This window comes from Triticum aestivum, unplaced genomic scaffold (assembly GCF_018294505.1).
Source record: "Triticum aestivum cultivar Chinese Spring unplaced genomic scaffold, IWGSC CS RefSeq v2.1 scaffold96336, whole genome shotgun sequence".
NCBI classification, from domain to species: Eukaryota; Viridiplantae; Streptophyta; class Magnoliopsida; order Poales; family Poaceae; genus Triticum; species Triticum aestivum.
In genome coordinates, this window is record NW_025226211.1 from 50268 (window position 1) to 64332 (window position 14065).

The 14065-nt window shown below is 43.1% G+C and overlaps 1 protein-coding gene across 1 annotated transcript; it reads right to left on the bottom strand.

Moving 5' to 3' along the window:
• On the bottom strand, positions 1 to 2959 carry LOC123172518 (histidine-containing phosphotransfer protein 2-like). The gene is made up of 6 exons (XM_044589475.1): positions 2756 to 2959; positions 2522 to 2643; positions 2349 to 2417; positions 1102 to 1173; positions 637 to 709; positions 1 to 258 (listed from the first exon to the last, which is right to left on the bottom strand). Exons 1-6 carry the CDS (start codon positions 2813 to 2815, stop codon positions 223 to 225), a joined length of 432 nt encoding a protein of 143 aa, XP_044445410.1. The 5' UTR covers positions 2816 to 2959; the 3' UTR covers positions 1 to 222.
• Between the last annotated feature and the right edge of the window lie 11106 nt (positions 2960 to 14065).

A 14065-nucleotide genomic window follows, 5' to 3' on the forward strand; every position in this document is an offset into this window, starting at 1 on the left:
AGTATATAGTGTTGATAGACAAAGACATCGACACACAAGACAACAAGTTCCATTTGCAGGGTGGTCGCGAGCCCGGAGTGCCAAAGCAAGAATCGTCATGTGATTCCACGCTTCCCCCTCCAAAAGCCCAGCAACTGCTGAATGCTGACTACATCTTGAGAGATACATCCCCCGCATCATGCCAGATCACACGGGGCTATGCTCTTTTGGCTTCAATTACTGCTACTTAGGACCCAAGGCTGCAATCTGCTGCTCCAACTACATCAAAAGAAGAATAGATTATTATGATAGGTCTACGAAGTACAGTGCTGCTTAAGTGGGTACATGGCAAAGGTTAAGTTGAGCTGGGAAACAAGGAGATACAACTGCTTTTTTTGAGCTAATGTATACATCTAACGAAACATTGTGACAAAATTAAGGCAGAAACATTCAACGACCAAATGGGACTTTCGAAAACCTCGAACTAAGTGCTCCAGAAACCAAAAAACATATTGCTATAAAAATTTCAACAGTAACAAAAATAAGATCAAGGCTATTATTGTTTTTTATCTTAAGCAATATATGACCAGTCTATGTATTTACGATACTTGTGAGAAGTTGGAAGTCAAAAGCCAACATAGACGCATAAGATGCTACCTGCATAATGGCCTGTAGCCTGCCGCGCACATCATAGAACTCGTTCCTAAGAAGATTCAATGCCGTGAGACACCTGAAATAATGCAAACACACCACACTGTCACGTTCTGAAGGGGTTAAGCAAACTGAATTGAAATGCTTCGGAAATTGTAACCCGTTGTTTGAGAAAGAACTCTAGCCATCTCAAAACTTAGTTGTGGTATAAACAGAAGTCTAGAGTAACAAGTTACATGAGAATTATCAAAGAGGCATATATTGAGATAAAGAAGTGAGTTATATCAATCACCTTATTGGAGATGAAGTGAACAAGCAGGTTAGTTCTTATGAACCTTAGATTAATATGAGCCAAAAATAGTGTCATAAAAGACAAAATAAGCTTGCAGGTTTCACAGAGGGGATTTGATAATCACATAGAGTAGAGAATAATTACTATGCAACATATATAGTAAGGTATCAAGAACTGACCCTTCTTTGTTTTTCGCCTTGTAGAACTGGCGAAAGTGCTCGCAGGCGAGGTTAACTTTCCTAGCACCAACACTGATACATGCTAAAAAGAGCAAGATCAAGAAACTGAAAATTTCTCAAACTTAACAAACGCTAAGGAATGTTGATTCACATAAGCATAATTGCGGTGTCACAATAATATTGGGGGAGTCATTCATCATGGTTATTACCAAGATATTTTTTTGATAAACCGGAAAAGAAAACAACATTGTTGGCCTTATGTGCGATAGCAGTTAGTAGTGCTAGAGATATTTATAAAACGATAAATTTCCCTGGCCTAACAGGATGAATATCGGCATTTCCATTTGCACAGAACACAACTAAACTCGTCTCTTGGAATTATGGCTAAACGACAACACAAACTGCACAAGGCACATACCCACAACGTATACACACCCACAACGACAGATCCAAATAGAGACAACATCAATGTATGTAGCGGAGAAACACCCATTGGCGTTACATAGAGCAGGAGATCATTAATACGTTGTTGAATATCACATTCAATAGTACGAGAAATTTCCACAAGACGACAAAGTTTTCCTAGACAAGTTTTAGCATTGCCATTGGCAGGAATGCCGACAATTCCATCTTATGAAATATGAAACAAAACTAAACTCAGCTCTTCTATTTATGTGTATACGACAACCGCAAACGACACAACACCGACACATCCGAATAGAAATGTGGACAGACGAGGAAAACCGCCACCACCGTTATCCTGAATAGCATATCACTAGTAATAACATGATGGCTCACAAGACGACAAAGTTTCAATTTCTCGTCGAGCCATAACATTGCCGTTGGATGAATATCAGTACCCCCGTTAGGTACACAACAATTATTTCCTTAACGAGTTTTAGCATTTTGCCATTGCCAGGAATGCCGACAATTCCGTTATACTAAACCCAGCTCTTATATTTATGCGTATACGACAACCGCAAATGACACAGCACCGACACATCCTAATAGATTTGTGGACAGACAAGAAAAACCGCCATCGCCGTTACGCTGAATAGCATATCACTAGCTAATACCAGGAAGGCTCGCAAGACGACAAAGTTTTAATTTCTCGTCGAGCCATAAACATTGCCGTTGGACACTTATACTTATGGCTACGCAGTAATGCGAAGCCGCAAACAACACCTACCAAAGGGTAATGCCCATGACAAACACATCAGAATCGATGCAGTGGGGAAATAAATCACCTGCAGCTGCACGCCTTGAGCTGGTGCACCAGTTCGCCCACCATTTCGAAGTCGACGACGGGCAGGTTCCTGGGAGGGAATCAGAAATTAAGCAGAGGAGACGAAATCATCAATACTCAAGACGATCGGGATAAGGAGAGCAGAGGGCTTGGGCGCGGTGGTACGGCACGGACAGAAGGCTGGTGATATCGTTGAGCATCCTGTCGGCGTCGCCGAGGAAGATGTTGATGACCTCAGGGACGAACCCCTCGTCCTGTGGCGACTGCAGCTGTTGGTAGTACTCGTCCAGAATTCCCTGGATCCATCAGGCCAAGTCAGAAGACAGCCATACAGCCATCCGGGGCACGAATTCCAGCCCCAGGGCCACACGGCCGCGCGCTACAGAGTTGAGGGGAGGGACGACTCACCGTGGCGTACATGTAGCTGATGTGCTCGTTGAGCTGGCTTCTTAGCGCGGCGGCCGACATGGCGAAGCGAGGAGGTCCGGGAGTCCGGCGATCCGGGAGACAGAGGTCGGAATTCGAAGCTGCTGGCGGAGTGGACGAGGACAGGAGAGGAGTGCAGGTCACGGAGGCTCTCTCACGGAGCCTTTTGGCAGGGAGTGCTCGTTAAACTCTACTGTGCTGGCCGCTATCAATGAAGAGCTTGGAGAGGAGTGCAGGCAGGTCACGGTGGCTCTCTCACGGAGCCTTTTGGCAGGGAGTGCTCTACTGGCTGGCCGTCATCAATGAAGAGCTTAAAGTTGAAGATGGCATACGTGCGTGTGCATGCAGCTACATTTTGGTGGATGAATGGATGGATGCCGGGCCAGTAAGCTACAGGTTGACCACGACAGCGTCAGCCAGGCAAGCAGATGCTAGAAGGGCTTGACCACTCGTTCGGCCCTTAGCCCATGCCCCACTGGTCATTGACGGAAGGGAGTGTTGCTTTTGCAATGCATAGCCCCTCACTAAATAGTAAACTAGATCGGGATCGCGCCTTGGCGCGAGGGTGTCTGTTCAAACATTTTGGTCAAGCAGGTAATACTAAGTCCTAAGTCCAGTAGTAATCTTGGTTTAGCATATACATTCATACAGGGTAACAATACAATGAAGATTCAGTACAATAATGTTCATCTAAGGTTGTCTGAATTTCAGTTTCACATGAATATATATTTACTAAAAGACTTCCACTATTTGCACCAGAAGGCATCGTAAATGGTCCTCCAATGTGTTCTTGATGCCGAGCCCTACAGAGAAGGAAGGAGGGAACATGCGATCAAAGAGCACTACAAGAAAACTGAGATACTGTGTCGAAAATCCTCGTGACGGAGATGGACAACGTCATGGAAATACCTAATGTGTGATGTTTTCGTGGGTGGCATCATTGATTACCGCAAATCAGAGACGATAGAAGTCACTAAGTCGTTTCAACCTTTGAGCGCACCTGGCTACCAATTTCTACGACGGTTTGGTAATTTCTTTGACGAACCTAATAGATTCGCCGAATATTGCGAATGTTTTATGATAAAATTTTCTCAACTAGTGTCTACCGATGGGACCCGCCATAGCTGCTTCCACTAGTAGAAAATAGGGCTTTGGTCACAACTCAATATACAAATTAGTCCCGGTTGCATTACGAAACGGGGCTAATGTGAGCATTAGTCCTGGTTCGAGCGGCTAAAGGCATTAGTCCCGGTTCAAATGAGACCTTTAGTCCCGATTTGAGACACGAACCGCGACTAAAGGGTGCGATGCTCTTTAGTCCCGGTTCGTGTCTCAAACTGGGACTAAAGATTAGACCTTCAGTCCCGTTTGAGACACGAACCGGGACTAAATGGTGTGATGCCCTTTATTCTCGGTTCGTGTCTCGAACCGGGACTAAAGAGGTTCGTGTCTCAAACCCTACCACCCCCCTTGTATCGCCATTTCAGTTTTGAAAAAAACAAAAGAAAATGATAAAAACTTAAAAAAATAAAATCCTTCGAGATGTAGTTATATTACTACATCTACTAGTTAGGAAAATTTTAAAACTTAAATTTGGACATGTTTTGTAATAGTAAAACGGCCATAACTTTTGCATACGATGTCAAAAAAACGTAGATATATCAAAATGTTCAGCATGAAAATCCGCATCCGATTTTGACTGTCGTAGGCCTGTTTGCAAATTTTTAGAATCCTCAAATTTTAAAAGAAAAAAAGTTATGCTCAAATTTCATTTTTTTAATTTCGGTTAAATCTGGTCAAACTATGGTCAAACTACTTATGCAAGAAGTATTAGTGTTACTAAATAATTATTCAAGAATATTAGTTTTACTAAATAACTATTTTAGTTTTTTTGAATTTTGGTCAAATCTGGTCACACTATGGTCAAACTACTTATTCAAGAAATATTAGTGTTACTAAATAATTATTGTTTTTTAGAATAATAGTTTCAAATTCAAACAGTGAAACGTGTGACTTCATGCTCAAGCTAAACTCCTGAGGGTTAATAGGATTGATATCTTACTATTGTCAGGAAAACAACAAGTGCAGACTTGGAAACGAGGGGGAATAGAACCCGAAAGTTAGGCGTGCTCAGGCTGGAGTAGTGAGAGGATGGGTGACCGGCCGGGAAGTTAGATAATTTGGAATAATGAGGGGTGATTAGAGATTAGAAGTTAAATTGAGCAGTGATGAGGGGTGTTTAGAGATTAAATTGTAAAATAATTCAAAAATATGAAAATCGGGAAAAATTAAAAAAATTAAAAAGAAAATCATAAAATTTCCTTTGGTCCCGGTTGGTGTCCAGACAGCAGCCACGTGGTGGGCCTTTAGTCCCGGTTCGTAACAGAACCGGGACAAATGGGCCTTTTTCTACTAGTGTTCATGGCTTATTGAGCGGTAGGACCTGTGTACCAATGTTGGCAGTATGACCCACCTTGTTTTTTTAGAGTCTAGTGAGCTCTATAAATATTTTCTTCCATCTAATATAGATAGGTAATAGCCAGTGAAAAACTTATTTTGTTCCATCTAAAAAAATAGATAGTGGCCGGGCAAAAAAAAACTTGAAACCATGCATTCATGATTTGATGTTATTTCGTTCTATACAAAAATAAAAATGGAAATATAAGTTAACAAGTAAAAGTTTGGTACACGGGGTTTGAACCGGGGACCATTATGGTCTGAGCAAACGGCGGTGCTAATAGGCTAGAATTTTATTTAGATACTTATATGTATTTAGATACTATATGCATCCGAAAAATAATATTATGGTCATTGACCGAAGGGAGCGTCCCTTTTGCAATGCACAGCCTATCATTAAGAAGTACATTGCATACATATACTATATGTTACTTTTCCTAATGCATATTCTTGGCATGTTGATATCTTTTACCTCGAAAACATAAATACATAAAACACATAAATACGTAATAATGTTGGTTTGTGCTAAAACAAGGAAAGAAATCATGATTTCATCAATGCAAAATGCCAAATCAATTTGTAGATTTTTTAGTGGTATTCACATCGGACGTGGACTTTAATTTGGAACATGGTTCCACAGGATCCCCCTGCGAATAGTAAATTTGGAAAACATACTTGGACAAAAAATCTGATTTTTTTTGTAAGATATGTAGCCGACCGATATACTCGCGTATGAAGCTTCATGATGAAATGATATCGGTGGTATTCTGAGCAAAAATGAAGAAACGATGCTATAAAAAAGGCAACTGCTAGGCGTCAGCCGAAAAGGATCAGCCGCTTCGCCAGCCATCGATTCACCCTAATAAGAACCCGTTTGATCCTCCTGTTGAGTTGACCATGCCATCTCTTCAATCCCAATGTACGCAACATCCGCATAAGTTGCAAAAAAACACCTGCATAAGTTGCAAAGAAGCATCCCCGATTCCCGACCCATGCCCTCGTGTAGCTCTAGTGGGGGTATCAGCTTCCGTCGACAGAGCATGTTGTAACATAGCATCCTACACGACTCTGGCGGCAGCTCATAAGCTCATCACGCTCGAGCATGCTGCAATGCAACACCCACGTGACTTCGGCTAGCAACCGCGCTAGTCCATCTTGCAAGCACAACGGTGGCAGCATGCGATGCTACATCACAACTCCTTTCTTCCTGCTCGCCACGGATCTCTGGCTTGCAGCACCCTGACCCGGCTCTATCGCAACCTTGAAGTAGCCGACGCTCCAAGCTAGGGGCCATATGACACTCCGGTGAGTGGCCTCGAAGTACAAGCACATTAGCTGCTATGACCACCCGTTGAACCAACGACAACTGTTGCATTGTCGGCGAGCTCTTAGGTTGCAGCATCGGCCGCGGCTACCACGCCGACAAGCTTGTGGTAGCAACGTCAACGAGGCTCTGCAGTTGCAGCATCGGCATGTGAGTGCGGCCTTGTAACATTGGCCTCTAGCAACGCTAGATTGCAGCAGGCCAGCAGCCATGGCAGCTGCGACGACCGGCTACAATAGCATACACCGATTGCAGCACTCTGGCGAGGATATAAGGTTCCAGAACTAGCAAGTGCTGCCACGAGCGGCTTCCTGGGCCAGATCGAGTAGATGCTACGGGGGAGATCTGATCAACACGCTGGGGGTAGGAGAAAAAAAATAGCGGTGAATGCTTTGTTGGTCGGGAGCTGAGGTGCGCTGGCCTCTGCGGGATGTGTGGCAAGCATAGGAGGCATCTCAAGGATTTTCCAATAAAAACACACTTTTGAACGAATAGTATAATCCTGATTATATTTTCTTCACTAACAATACCACGGGTTCTCATTCGTTTATACAACTTCATATGGGAGTAGAATGGTCAACCAAGTTTGATACCCCAAATTCCAAGATTTTTTTGCATTTCTCTAGTATTTTTTTTCTGATTTTACAAATCATGTGGGTGTGCACCTTTGTATTCCGGTATTCACACCCTTTTATGTCAATGTAAGGCATTTATCTTCTCTCGCGATTGGTGAAGATCGCTAAAATGACTAGAATAAATATGACCACAACATATTTTCTCTGCACCCATTAGTCTCTAGCTTGAAAACGTAATATGCAAGAATATTTGCAGTTTGGCAAGAAGACAATATTATTAGTGGCACAAACTATTCATACCTATGTAATGAATATTTTTAAATTGCTGGCACATGACTCTGTGATGATTTGACTTGTATGTTGACACAATATTGGTGGTGGTTGGCGGTGGGTAGAGAATAATAAAAAGGAAAAATGTCATGGTTATCATGGCACAAATTAGTTCTTTTGAATGCAAAATGTGGCTTATGCTTTAGAGATATATGCGAGCATTTGATCAAGCCCTATTAGTAAACAAGCTTTGTTGATTCTGGACTCTTTGAGAAGCATATATGTGCAAGGCTTCTCAGATAGAACTATTATCGTAGTGGTAATTTGTTGATACTACCCCCGTCTAGGTGAATAAGTCATTCGCGTAGTTCTAGGTCATCGATTTGAGGAATTAAATATGTGTTATATGTCATGAAAAGTATACCAATATATTTCTACATGGATATAGTTTCTAAATATATATATTTTGTCACGTATAATACATATTTAGATAGTTAAATAGTCCACCTAGAACTATGCGAATAACTTATTCACCGAGACGGAGGTAGTACCATTTTTTGGCAATGCATAAGTAGTGTGGATTGGAATAGAACATGGCTTGGAACTTGTGAATCATGATATTATATTGTGTGTGGGTAACGACACATTCATAAGGATTTGGCTCGATCCATAGATCACAAATGAACCCACGTTTCGACTTAGGACACTGAGGGGGTAACAACCAACATAACCGAGTTTTGACTTTCTTAGATGTCCACGGGATGTGTGATATCCTTATTTTGAATGAGCACTTCTGGAAAGTTGATGCGGGGAGCATTTTGATTCTTATTATGATGCCCAGGCTTCAGTTTGACTCCCTCTTAGGAGCAGGCATTTAGCTGCTTGTCGGTCTGCATCATCTATAGGTTTGCGATGGCGGAGCTCGAGCAACAGGTCGCTCTTGGTGCATCCAGTGCCCACCAGGATGGTCTCTGGCCCATATGAAAATTTATATGGAGCTCCGATGTAAAGATGAAGTTAGCAACATGGAAGATTGTGTTATGAGCCGTGGCGACCATGCAATGCAAATTTCTCGCCATATTGTGATGCATGCCCCCTGTCCTTTTTCGTGGTTTGGATGATGAGATGTCATTTCATGTGCTCATTGTCCGCCCGAATGCAATGAAACCAAGGGACGGTATGAAGGTCGAATGACTGATACCCTACTAAAGAAGGTCTAATTGACACATCCAAAGAATGGCACTGAATCTTCTTGTCATGTGCAACAAACAAGTGTGGTATGTGCTAATGATATGGCTGTGTGGAATCTGGAATTTGCGCAACAATGTAGGGATGGAAAGACCATCCCGTCAACGGTCTCAAAAAATTCCTATGTCTTAGCTACTTGAGTCCCTTGAAGCTTATTCGACAACACAACCCACTAGAAATAATCAATGAAGGAGCGCCAATACAAACCGAGCTCCCTCCATTGCCACGGCCTCCTGAAGCTCAAACAGACGTTGCGGGGTCTTGGCCTCGGACATGCAGTCAAACTGTTGACACACCAAAAGTCTCTTCTATTGATCACCCCACAGAGAGTGGCCAGCCTGCTCGAACACTACAGACATCTGCCCAATGAGAGGAACAATGATGCCAAGTTTAGATCGCTTAGGCTGACCAACCACAGAAGGAAACACAGCTGGATGTGCACAAAGGAGTATAAGTGGCAGGCCAGAATAAGGAAACCAAGTAGATTGGGAATCACAATATTAGACACCTCTCGAGACCGCTTCAAGGCACTCTTGGTGTGAGCGAAGGACTTGGAGGTCACGAGCAACATGGTGACCACTCTCTAGGGAGGTCGCCTCTTGGACTTTGAGGTCTTCCAACGACGCTTGAATGACCGCCAACTGACCTCGGGCATCATCGACCTGCAGCCGGAGGCCATCCCCAGTTGCTTTCCCTTCCCGCAGTTGGGCATGGAGTTCCTTAGTCATTCCTTTGTTCTTCTCCAATGTCCCACCTTCCACATGGAGCTGCTCCTCGCAGGACCGCACGTCCACAAGCTTCACAGCAGCAGCGTCATGGGTGCGGCTTGTCTCCTTCTAGGAAGCACCGAGAAGATCCTTCATCCCCAGCAAGCGATCTACCGCTGTCAACAAGAAAGCAGGTTCAACAACGATAACACTCATAGTCCAACCAGCCCAAAAGGAGAATACAACATGACTTGCGAATGATGTCTGCTAAGGACCTTTCAAGTTGGGAAACACGGCTCTGCTTCGTCCCCACAACTTGGTAAAGTTCGCTAACCCGCATAGCAAGATCTGATCTTTGGGAAAGCAAATCTTAAAGACATAGCAATAAAAATCCAGGGTCAAGCACATTACGACAAAATTGACTTAAGACTCAGGGGCTACTACATGGGATGCATTGCGCTAACATTAGTTCCGGCAACCGTCGATTGTCTGACCACCCCCAGGGCGTCCTTCCGGGCCTGGGCCATATTGCCGCTCCTAACAAGAGAGGCCCACAGACGACCCAGCGCAGGAGGAGCTATGAGTCAGCCATCAAGCAACAGCGAGGAGGCCAGAGGGGCGTAGCACCACTCACCACGTCAGCCTCCGGGGCAGGTCCTGTGTTTTGAATTTCGGCCGAAAAAAAAGGATTTCGGCCGAATTTCGGCCATCTCGGCCTAGGGAGAAATCTATCTTCCGCCGAAATTGGTCAAATTTGAGAAATTTTGGTCAAAATTTGGTCAAATTTCGGCCGAAAATTTTAAAAACGACCGAAATTCGTCCATCTCGGCCTAGGGCGAGAAAAATCACAAACTGAAAATCAAAATGCTGGGCAGGTCTGCGTGGCAATGCCGTGACCTCCGTTGAGGCCCCGGCTCCTGTCAAGGGGTCGACCGTAGAAGAGATTGGTCCAGCCGGGCTCCAGAGCTCACATCTTCACGGGGCCACTTCCCTATAGGAAGTGCGATCGCCGAAGACAGAGGTGGGCACTGCAAGTTTTCTTTAGGACGTGTGTCGAGCTAAGAAAAACAGAAAGATGGGAATCTCACAAAAAAGAACCCACAAAGGGCTGCAGATGACAAATAACTGAGCAGCCAATTCTTAGCCTTGACCTTCAAAATCCGGCGAGGAATCCCCGGGTAACCGCGGCCCACGTCTGGGCTGGCTCCTTTAGAGGGCTGGAATGCGAGCGGCCTCAGCTCTCGGGGACTCCTGAGCAACAAGCGAGGGCTCCGGTGGGCGACACCCGCTTGTACACACGACTGACGTGCAAAGTCGTCCCATGGATGGGTTTGGGGGGGCCTCCATCAGCATTTTGATGACCTTTCCCACAGCAGGGATGGCTGGTGGTGTATTTATATGACACTAGTAAGAGCACACGTGCAACACAGGTGTCCACCAATACTCATAATTTTTTTGTGAGTGACCATAAAAATATCAATGCACAACAATATACATTTTTAAAGCACATCACCAGTAAAGAGACATAAATGATGTACATGTTCGCAAACATAACATAGGATGAACATGGGTCTAATTAGTAATCATGCACACAAGGCATTTCTCAGCTGATGTAGACATTCAATCAAACACAAGATACCTTACAAATTTATTTTCAAATTTTGTGGTAAAAGAACCAAGAGCTCCACTGAAGTGTTGCAATACAACCGGAGAAAAGTCAGATATATCTTTTGTGTAATATATGCTTAAGAAATTCTCGCACAAAATATGATGTTTTCTTTAAGATTGGTCTCTTTAAAATTTGCTAAGTATATCAAATACTGGCATAAATGGAATACAGATGATCGCATCGTCTCCAAAGAAAAGGAGGGGTGTGTCTCAATCTATTCTGAAAACATAGTCATGGATAATGTATAGACAAAACATGTGCCCGTCCGGTGAGCACATCATTCATCGTATTCAACTCCATACTCTTACAACAAATCTAGAAGGATGGAAACGATATACCAACTCACACACAAAATAAGCTTAGCGTTTACTTCATCTGCCTGTTCTTGGTTTGTCGTGTGTCTCTTTGTCTTGATTGTCGAGAGCTCCACGGCCATCTCCTTATCAGCAACTGGCTGCACCGAGACTTCTTGTTTGCCAGGCCAGGGTGCTGTAGGAATGGACATTGTACGGGCAATTGATCTTGTTGCTGAACTGAACCATGGGGTGATATCAACATGTGTACCAATACCTAGTAATCATGCACGTCTCTCTACAAACATAAAAAAACTAATAACACTTGAAGAGTACAAAAAATAAAATACACATTATTCATAGTGCAGTTCATCCAAAAATATTCTTGAATAGATGTTTCCGGAAATTTCTTCAAGAAAATTGAAAATAAATTATGAAATGGTGTATCAAGTAAAATGAATAAAATATAGTGAATTACCTATATGCAGGAATGATTCAAGAAGTTCATTCCACCTACCAGCAATAAATTGTATCAGGACAATGATATAATTTCTCTTTGGTTTGTGTATATTTCTTTTTGAACAGTACAAAAAATTGAACCATAATTTTATAGGAGAGAACACAAGTTACAAGAGCACCCCAAAGGGGGCGACATCCACGCTCCAGCACCAACACATATTACAATGGACTACTCTGATAATCCAGCCATCCTCTTCCCTCCCGCAATAGGTCAGAAAGAATGAGAACACAGAGGTGAGCATTATTGAATGCCCTAGCACTGCGTTGCTTCCAAAGGCTCTAGCACACATGCATCACAAGATAATCAAAACCACACCATTACTTTGGGAATGAACTGGCGAGACCACCCCACCAATCCTGAAGATTAGCAGTGATGGAAGGAGCAGGGACAACATCAAGAATCAAGATGAGTCAATCGAAGATAGCGATGCCATACCTGTCGAGCATGTACGCACTGAAGCATGATGCGATCGACAATGTCCTCATCCTACTCAGAGAAAAAGGCAAAATATGGTCCTGCAGCCCTCTTCTGACCTGACGATCAGATGTCCATACTCGATGACGCGAAGCCAAGCAAATGAAAATCTTGTAGTTCCATGGCACCCATCTATTCCAAAGTGCCTTAGCACTAGGAAAGCAAACAGCTCCTTCAGACAGAAGAATGTACTGGTTCGTGTATATAACACTTCACAAATTCTGCACCCTGACCTTCCAGCACAGCTGACGCAAACTTGATGAATTCAGAACTCAACAATGAATTCTTTCGGTATCCTTAGCACAAAAAATTCAACACATATTTTGGCCGGTCTTTGTCTGCTCACCGAGAAATTCCACATGAATACCCTCATCCTAAAAAACACTGTGTCTAATGCAGGCACAACCTGAATGCTTACTGGTTGGAGCACTTCAATCATTCACATCATTCTTCAGCCACACGATCACCTGTTCACAACCCAGGTATATCAAATGAGGCCACCCTTACTCATATAATCAAGCTATGCATCTCTACATTTGGGCTGTAAAATTCCACGACGAAACTGAACACAAAGTGCTCTTGTATGTGATTAAATTTGAAATGGATTTTTTTATGATGTAGGATGCTTAGAAACTAAAGACGACCTCGAGGCAAACACCGCATATTAAATTAACCTGTAAATTTTTTCCAAGAATTTCTTGCGTATGACCTATATATATATATACATTCAAGGACTTATACTCCCTCGGATCCAAAATAAGTGTCGAAACTTTGAATAAGGTTGAACTAACCTCAATTCAAAGTTGTGACATTTTTTTTGATTGGACGGAGTACTTTATTGTACATATAGTTCAAATGTGATTCATGTCCATTAAATATCTGCCTCGCTGGTGGACCGCAAGCCTTGTGACCCATGAAATGTTGTCCGGCAGCACCTTCCGGTGGCCCTCCCCATCATATCTCCTTTTCTCCTCTGTCTGCAGAATGGTCAGTTTAGTGTTGCGGCGATGCTATGAGATTCTGATGGTCGTGGCGGAGGCCAGCAAGGAACACCTCTCAGTACACCAGCCAACAACAAGATTTTAGCCGGAGGAAATAGCATTTCACAAGACGGTATTAAAAACAGCGAGCAACATACAATAAAAACCAAGACAAAAAGTAGCCAACCAAGTATAGAGTTTACACACAGCCGCAGACCAGTCATGACACACAAATATATGGAGTTGACAGACAAAGACACTGACACACAAGAGAAAAATTCCAGTTGCAGGGTGCTTGCGAGCCCGGAGTGCCGAAGCAAGAATTTTATTGTGATTCCACGCGCCCTGTCCAAAGCCCAGCAACCGTTGAACTGCCTACATATTCAAGGATACATACACCCTATCATTCCAGATCACATGGGGCTATGCTTTTTTGGCTTCGATTACTGCTACTTAATTAGGACCCAAGGTTGCAATCTGCTTCTCCAACTACATCAAAACAAGAGTAGATTAATGATTATGACAGGTCTACAAAGTACAGTGGTGCTTAATTTATGTCGGTATATTTTTCCAGTACTTGTCAAAGGTTAAGTTAAGCTGGGAAACACAACTGGTTTTTTGGAGTTAGCCTAAGCATCTAACGAACCATCGTGACAATATTAAGACAGAAACATTCAACGCCAAATGGGACTTTCATAGACCTCGTACTAAGTGCTCCAGAAACCAAACAATTTCAATAGTAACAGGAATAAGATCAACGTTATTACTTTTTTTT